Source organism: Pseudochaenichthys georgianus, unplaced genomic scaffold (assembly GCF_902827115.2).
Source record: "Pseudochaenichthys georgianus unplaced genomic scaffold, fPseGeo1.2 scaffold_767_arrow_ctg1, whole genome shotgun sequence".
Classification (NCBI taxonomy): Eukaryota; Metazoa; Chordata; class Actinopteri; order Perciformes; family Channichthyidae; genus Pseudochaenichthys; species Pseudochaenichthys georgianus.
In genome coordinates, this window is record NW_027263316.1 from 3,930 (window position 1) to 12,500 (window position 8,571).

The 8,571-nt window shown below is 42.2% G+C and overlaps 1 protein-coding gene across 1 annotated transcript in view; it reads left to right on the forward strand.

Moving 5' to 3' along the window:
- Positions 1-2,373: 2,373 nt before the first annotated feature.
- The window catches only part of LOC117444252 (poly(rC)-binding protein 4-like), a gene marked incomplete at its 5' end in the record, with an annotated part of 8,181 nt that continues 1,983 nt past the window's right edge, over positions 2,374-8,571 (forward strand). Inside the window, 2 exons of the mRNA XM_034079913.2 lie at positions 2,374-2,543; positions 6,066-8,571. The exon at positions 6,066-8,571 is cut by the window's right edge and continues 1,983 nt beyond it. Coding sequence (XP_033935804.1) covers positions 2,374-2,543; positions 6,066-6,426 — 531 coding nt within the window. The remainder of the gene's footprint in view (positions 2,544-6,065) is intronic.

An 8,571-nucleotide genomic window follows, 5' to 3' on the forward strand; every position in this document is an offset into this window, starting at 1 on the left:
TTCACTTTCCTGACACAGTTACACAAACATACATTCACTGTCGATTGTTATTTTTTAATATTCTTTGCGGAATTTGGCCGTCCTGTAAAATGTCCTCTTGGGTTGCCGTACGGCCAATGCGTGACGTCATTAGTAAGCGAAACGGACCCCGTGCTGATCTGGTAGGCCGTGCAGCAGATATGGTACCTACACAGGCACGAAACGTACTACCAATAGAAATACGTTCCTTCTAAAATCGTTCTGTCAGAATACTGAAATCTGTATTTATTTCCTTCTTTTTCCTACTAATTTGTTATTATTTATTGGGTAGTGCATGGTGGTCTAATGGTCTAATTGTGAGTTCAAATCCCACCTGGAACACCACTACTAGTGTGCCCTTGAGTAAGGCACTCAGCTCCTCCAGGGAGAATGTCCCTGCAATTGGTAATTGTAAGTCGCTTTGGATAAAAGCGTCAGCTAAATGAAATGTAATGCAATTTACATTGCTTTTAAAATCGTTCTGTGTGACATGAAACAAATTGCCAAATCGTGTTGGTGAACACGAATCAATAGATTAATTTCGTGACTATAACACGAAATGTCGTGAGACTGTGTTGTAACTGTTAGCTGTTAGCTGTATACAATTAAAGGAGATGTTTTCACAGAAATACATGTTGTTTTGTTTCTCACTGTGGTATTGAATTTGTTGACAGGAATCAGGGAATTTCACTGGTATAGGGAATGGGAACGGCAAGACGGCCATCTTTGGAGGATACTAGCAACTACATTTTATTCTTTTAAACTAACAGGGAGACGTAGAAACATCAGCAAGAGACGCCGAGTGTGTTGAACTACAGGAACACAAACACTGGGAATATGATTTAAAACAGGAAATATGGCAGTACATATACTGGTTCATTATGGTGACATTTTGTTAGCACTCAGTTAGCTTAGCATTAGGTGTCTCACCTCTGTCTGGATGATTCTATAGTCAATAGACCTGTGGATCTGAAGGTCCTGTACCCTCAGTTAGCATAGCATTCATTAATTTAATTAGCAATGTAAACAGCATGGTAAGAATATAGTCTTTTTTTGGGGAATGAGGGCAAAAAACCCACTGTATGTTGTTCATTTGAACGTAGCTGAAAATAATTTAAAATAGTAGAACGGCTGTAAATCTGGAGGTGGAGCTCCTGCTGTCGACATGTCACTGTGTCCTTCACTCAGTGTGTGTGTGTTTGTTTGTGTCTGTCTGACTGATTCCCCACCTGCCCCTTGTAATAGACATCACCCTGACCTTTGACCTCACTCAGGGTTATCGTTGTAACCTGAAACCAATGAGGGCAGTGGAAGATATTGTTTGATTAATCATGTCAACACATTTCCTCAAAATGTGACATTTCTTTTTTTCTTTTCCAAACAATCTGTTATTATTATTGTTACTGTTAAATATTATTAATTATATTCATTTATTACATTTGTATTATTATTACTATTAAATCGTCCTTATTTTTCCATATTTTAGTGGTTGCCTGAATGTTTCTATGTGGAAATAAAATAAATGTCCACTAAACCTTGTAAAGAAAAAACGTAGCAGTATTTAACATCCTATACATCTCCTTGTTTCTAAAAGAGAACTAACATAATAAATACACAATGTACATCTTCACTGGAGGGGAATGCACCTTGACACTGAGACGGCCTGCCAACAGCTGTTTGCCTTTTTAAGAAAATCTAACGAGACATATTTACGGTCTGCTCCGACAGCGGGTCTATTGTTAAAGAGACTCTGCTGCAGGACCAGATTAGCACAAAGAAAACTCAGATTCACACCTGTTGGTGATCCGTTTACTGAGAGACACACTGACAGGTTATAGGGAGACGGATGGAGGGGAGGGAAAATAAACTTTGTATAAGTGGCAAAGGTGAAAGATGTACCCAGATCCTCTCCTGGAGTAAAAGTAGTTGATTTTAAAATACTTCGTTACGAGCAAAAGTCCTTTATTGAAATCATGATCCTCACCGTCTTCCCCTCCTCCTAAAACCTTGAAAGGAGTCAACATTTTAAGTCCTTAGATTTGGGAATGAGTCAGCATTATGAGTTTCAAAACCTCAAAATGAATCAGCTTTTTGGGTCCCTAAACCCTCGCTATGAGTCCTAACACCTGGTAAAAGAGTCAGCATTAAACCTGGAAACAAGTGGGAATCAGAAGTCCCACAATTCAGAATTATTTCAGCATTATGAGTCAACATTTTATCACTTCCTATCCCCTGGTCAATGGTTTTCTGAATGTGTTTTACGTAGTTAGCCAGAAAAAAGGTCTTAAAATGCTTTGTTTCAAGTAAAAAATCTTAATTGAAATCCTTATCCTCTCTGTGTCTTCCTCCTCGCAGCTGATTGGCTCAATCATCGGTCGTCAGGGCTCTAAGATTAACGAGATCCGGCAGGTGTCGGGCGCTCAGATCAAAATCGGCAGTCAGATCGACGGCAGCAGCGAGCGTCACGTCACCATCACCGGCACGGCCATCGCCATCAACCTGGCCCAGTACCTGATCACTTCCTGGTGAGTATCCCCACTGAAGGGAAGTGTGTGTAAACAACAACAACAACAACAACAACAACAACAACGGCTAATGTTAATTTAAAGACCTAAAGAGATGAGTCCTCAAACCCGGTCAAAGTGTCAGCAGTAAACCTAGACATAAGTCAGCATTACAAGACCTAAAACCCAGAAATGTATCATTATCATTAGTCTTAAAAAATAGTAAAAGAGTCAGCATTAAAACTTTAATTGAGTTTGAAATTCTGAGTCCTAATGAGTTGGCATCATGAGTCCTACCACAGGGTAAAAGAGACAGTATTAAACCTGGTAATTCATTATAAGTCCTAAAGCTCAGGTGTGAGTCAGCATTATGAGTCTTAAAACCCGTAAATGAAAAATAAGTATGAGTTCTAAAACCCAGTAAAAGAGTCAGCATTAAACCCGGAAATAAGGCTCAGAAATTAGTCGGCATTATGTGTCCCAATAAACCTGGAAGTGAGTCAGTATTTTTACGATGGCCCCGTTGTTAAAATGGCTTATTGCTATGAAGGTGCCTTGTGACTATGGCCCGATGATATACATTTAATTATTGTATGAACAGGTATGACGTGCCAGCACAATAGGCTGTTTTCACACAGTAGGAGAATCTCTCCTTAACAAATCTCACTTTTCATTTTATTGTAGATCAAGTGGAAAAGCATCACACTTTTCTCCGCAGTGCACGCTTCAAACATAGTACATCTTCAGGATGCGTAACATGACAACTATTTACATGATAAAGAGAAATTAAGCGCTGCAGAAGTTAATCTCTCCGTGGTGCAGTTTTCTAATCAGATCCCAAATATGAGAGACTCATACAAAGCACCTTCATGAATATGCAAATTCCTGATTAGATTCTGGATGAAATTGATATTTCACTCAAAACTCCCACTGCCACTGACAGCAGGGACAATAGACACACACACACGTACACACACTGCAGATGGGTCAATCTCATTCATACTGAAATGTCAGGTCAGAGGAGGTGAGACACGGATCCTCTCGTTTCCATTACATTTGTTTTCCCAGTCAGTCACCACACAGATGAGACTTCCTGCCAAACATTATTCTATCCTCTCTCTGGGGATTTAGAAAAGGTGTGTGGCTTTGCTCTTTGTCATGCTTCAGATGTCTCAGTCCTACCACAGAGACTTCTCTTGTCCACATCGATTTATTTATATAACTGTACAAGGTGCAAGAGGTACAAATGCAATACTAGTTCTACGTCTCGCTCTCTTGAGGAGATCGGTGTTTGCTTCATGAGGACAGCTCTGATGTCAAGAAGACTCTGTATTTGTGTGCATTAAGGGAGCATGTGAGACACAAAAAGAGAAAGAAAAGGAACTACAGCCTCACTTTCACTTGGACACAAAACAGAAATATTTAAGTTGGTACCCATAAGATCCTTAGTGTTTCTTTAGATTTGGAGATTTAAATACTAGGGCACAGTAGTGCTAAACACATATTATATCAGAAGCTAAAATATACAAGAACAAGAACAAACCAAAAGAGTGTTCGTTAGCATTCAACAACGACCAGGGGCCTCCGGTTAAGACTCATCAGAGCTGTTGGTAATTACTATTTCTATCTATTATGTTCAGAATATAAAAAACCCAGTATAATGAACAGGTCATGTTACATAAATAGATGCTAACTTGGTTTCTTATTGCCTGTGTTTTAATGGCCCATTGTACGATAGCCCACAGTTACGATGACCAATATCTACAATCGCCCATGTTACAATGGCCCGCTGTTACGATGGCCCGTTGTTACGATGACCCGTTGTTACGGTGGCCCATGTTACGATGACCCGTTGTTACGATGGCCTATGTTACGATGACCCGTTGTTACGATGACCCGTTGTTACGATGACCCGTTGTTACGATGGCCCGTTGTTACGATGACCCATTGTTACGATGACCCATGTTACGATGGCCCATGTTTCGATGGCCCATGTTTCGATGGCCCATGTTACGATGGCCCATGTTACAATGGACCACGTTATGATGGCCCATGTTATATTGGATCATAGTTAAGATGGACCATAGTTACGATGGCCCATGTTACGATGGCCCATGTTACGATGACCCATTGTTACGATGGCCCATGTTACGATGGCCCATGTTACGATTGGCCGTTGTAACGATGGCCCATGGTATGATGGCCCACAGTTATCATGGCCCATATTTACGATGGCCCATGGTACGATGGCCCATAGTTACGATGGCCAATGGTATGATGGCCCATAGTTACGATGGCCCATGGTACAATGGCCCACAGTTATCATGGCCCATAGTTACGATGGTCCATGGTAGGATGGCCCATAGTTACGATGGCCAATGGTACGATGGCCCATAGTTACGATGGCCAATGGTACGATGGCCCATAGTTACGATGGCCCATGGTACAATGGCCCACAGTTATCATGGCCCATAGTTACGATGGCCCATGGTACGATGGCCCATAGATACGATGGCCCATGGTATGATGGCCTATAGTTACGATGGCCAATGGTACGATGGCCCATGGTATGATGGCCCATAGTTACGATGGCCAATGGTACGATGGCCCATAGTTACGATGGCCAATGGTAAGATGGACCATAGTTACGATGGCCCATGGTACGATGGCCCATAGTTACGATGGGCCGTTGTAACGATGTCCCATAGTTAAGATGGCCCACATTTACGATGGCCCATTGTTAGGATGGACTATAGTTATGATGGACCATGTCACGATGGACCATAATAACGTTGGCCCACAGTTACGATCATGTTACGATGGCCCATTGTTACAATGGCCCTTTGTTAAGATGGCCCATAGTTACGATGGCCCAATTTTCGTTGAGATAATTGGTCTGCCAATCGGACCTTTCCTGAATATTGTGGTTTTCAACAACATGGCGCCTTTGAATTGATATTTCTGCTCTCTAATTAATACCTTGTCTTTTTCCTGCTTCTATTTCCTTTTTTTTTGTCCTCTGACCAAGCGTCCATCCTAATATATATCTATAATGGTTTTGTCCCCTCCTCCCAAAGCCCCCTCCCAAGCCATCATCCCAACTTATACAGCACACCCCCCATCCGTACAGCGAAACCCCCTACAGTAATCTGTTGCAACCTCCAGCAAAACACACCTGTCTTATGATTTTCTCAAACTTCCTTTATTTCATTTTTTACTCTCCAAAGTATCCTTTTTGTTTTGTTTTTACAATTTTTTTTAACATGTCTTTTATTTAACCCTCTAACCCTTCTCCATCCAAAACTCCCTTCCCCGTCTCCTCCTCCACCTCCATTCCTTCCCTTCCCTCCACCTCCTCCCCCCTTCCTCTCTCTCCTCTTTCCTTCCTCCTCCTCTCTGCTCTCTCTCCTCTTTCCTTCCTCCTCCTCCTCTATGCTCTCTCTCCTATTTCCTTCCTCCTCTCTCCTCTTCCTCCTCTCCTCCTCCACCCTCCTTCCCTCCACCTCCTCCCTTCCTTCCTCCCTCCCTCCCTCCCTCCTCCAGTTTAGAGACAGCCAAATCCACCGCCCAGTCCTCCTCCATGCCGTCACCCGTTGACCTGACCATGAGCTTCACCCAGCCTTCCTCCTCTTCCTCCTCCTCCTCTTCCTCCTCGTTGCCCCATGCTCAAATGCTGGGCGCCCCTTACGCCCTCCCCCTCTCCAGCCTCCTGGGAATGAAATCCTTCCCTTACCTGGCGCTCTCCAGCTCTCCAGGCCCCATGATGCCGGGCTCCATGATGCCGGGGTCCATGCAGCAGACGGCGGGTCAACTTCAGGCGGCGCTGGCCTCCTACACGGCTAAAATCCAGTCCTCGGCCAACGGGATGAAGAAGCCGGAGAGACAGAAGTTTGCACCGTACTGATGATGGACGGAGGGGGAATATGCATCTCATAGAGTCCTATTGTGATGTTTATGTACCCCAAAGTCTTATAAGTTAGACTAGTTTATTTGTTTTGACTTTTTGTCTGATTGTTGTTTTACTCCTGTTGTTCTGTAAAGTGACCTTGGGTCCCCTGAAAGACGCCATATCAATTTAAGTTATTATTATTATTATTATTTCCTACACGGTGAAAATCCAGTCCTCGGCTAACAGGATGAAGAAGCCGGAGACACAGAAGTTTGCACCGTGCTGATATTGCAGCTCATAGAGTCCTACTGTGAAACCCGGACATTTTGAGTACCCCAGAGTTTTATGTTAGAAATGTATAGTAGGGTCCCCAGAACATAGAAACTGCAGGATGCTAACTTGTTGGGAAATGTGCACATTTAGCATAGGTTGCATTAATCAAAAGCTATCTGTCCGATCCAAATCATCCAGAATCCCCTAAAACTTCTAAATCAAAATCAGACGACAGAGAGTACAAATATGGCCACCTTTCTGGTTTAAACTGACATTTTTTATCCTGAAAATGTCAGAAATGGATTAAATCTGTCATGTGCTGGGGGACCCTAATATACATTTCTATCATAAAACATTGGGGTACTCAACATGTCCGGGTTCACTATGAGCTGGCAGACAGAGTATTCTGGGAAATTAGGTTTTTAAAGATGGACGGGCACTTTTACTTTTTACTTCTCTTTCTTCCTCTGCCTATAAACCTCGTACTTCTTTCTCAAAAAGGACAAAGTGGGATCATTGGATTGGTTTTCAGATGTTGTGCGGCAATAAATATCACATTACGTTTCATTTAGCTTACGCTTTTAAGCAAAGCTATTTAAGACAAGTGCAATCAACCATGAATCCTGTAGATACATTCAAATAGACCAAATCCTTTATAAGTGCATATTGAAATCAGAAGGTTATTTTTTTGGCATTAAGGTTTTTCCATTAACCTCGTTACGTCCCAGACAGTGAGAAAAACCTTCAACTAAAGAGTAACTAATGCTGTAACTGTTAATCCCAATCGACTCACAATAAGTACATTCAACCTTGAAGAATCCTGCGGGTACATTAGCCAGATATTTTTTAAGAGCTATTTACTGAAATCAGAAGGTTTTCCCCCGAACCTTATCCCTTTGGAGTTAGTCTAAAAACCTTAAGAAAGAAGCGATGGAAACGCTGGTTGTAATTTGATATGTCGCTTAATCAGAAACTACAAAAAACTACTTGTGAATTCCTCCACAAACACAGACATAGTTTTATCTCTGCTGACGCTCTTTATCCTGGTCCTAGACTCTGTGACGGACAGATGCAGCAAAGGCTCATGGGTAATCAGAAATGCAACGGTTGTCAAATGTTCATGCTGATCCTTCTATACGCTCCACATGGGGAAAATAAATTAACAAATAAAAGATGAAGAAATAATCCCCGCCATCACTCACGACCCTGAACTCCTCTCAGATGTTTTCATGTGTGCAAAAGAAGACAATCCTGTACTTCGGATTACATGCAGCTACTTTATTTTATTGTATTGTTATTTATGCCTTCAGCTGCATGTTTTAAAACTCTCAGGGTCTCCGGCTCCTCGCGTGTCCTCAACGCAGCCATAACTCAGACCGCCGGATCACGATTTACATTTTTATTTACACTGCATATTATTTTAGGGAACTCATCTTCCTCCTTCAAACCAGTCTCTGTGCAGTTTGCACCGTAGTCAATCAGTGATGTAAAGTACATTTACTCAAGTACTTAACTATCATTTTGAGGTACTTCTACTTTACTTATTTAAATGTGTTGCTACTGTGTACTTCTACTCCACTATAGTTCAGAGTCATTTTTACTTTTTTACGAGATTTCGCACTTTTCTCCTTCCTATTCCTAAAACCCTGGAATGAAATAGCGATGTCATGGTTGATTAACACCTGCTCACAGATCTGTTGAACCCTCTCGTTCCCGGTGATCCCACTCCGTCTGTTTGATCCCGTCTCAAAGTGACTCCTGCCTGCAGACGTTTGGCCGAGCGGCCGCTAAAAGCCATAAAGACTCCTCCTCAGCGTTCTTCACTTATCGTGTACTCTCATATTTATTGACTAATATCTCAGAGTTTATATCCCCGGTCACTGACAC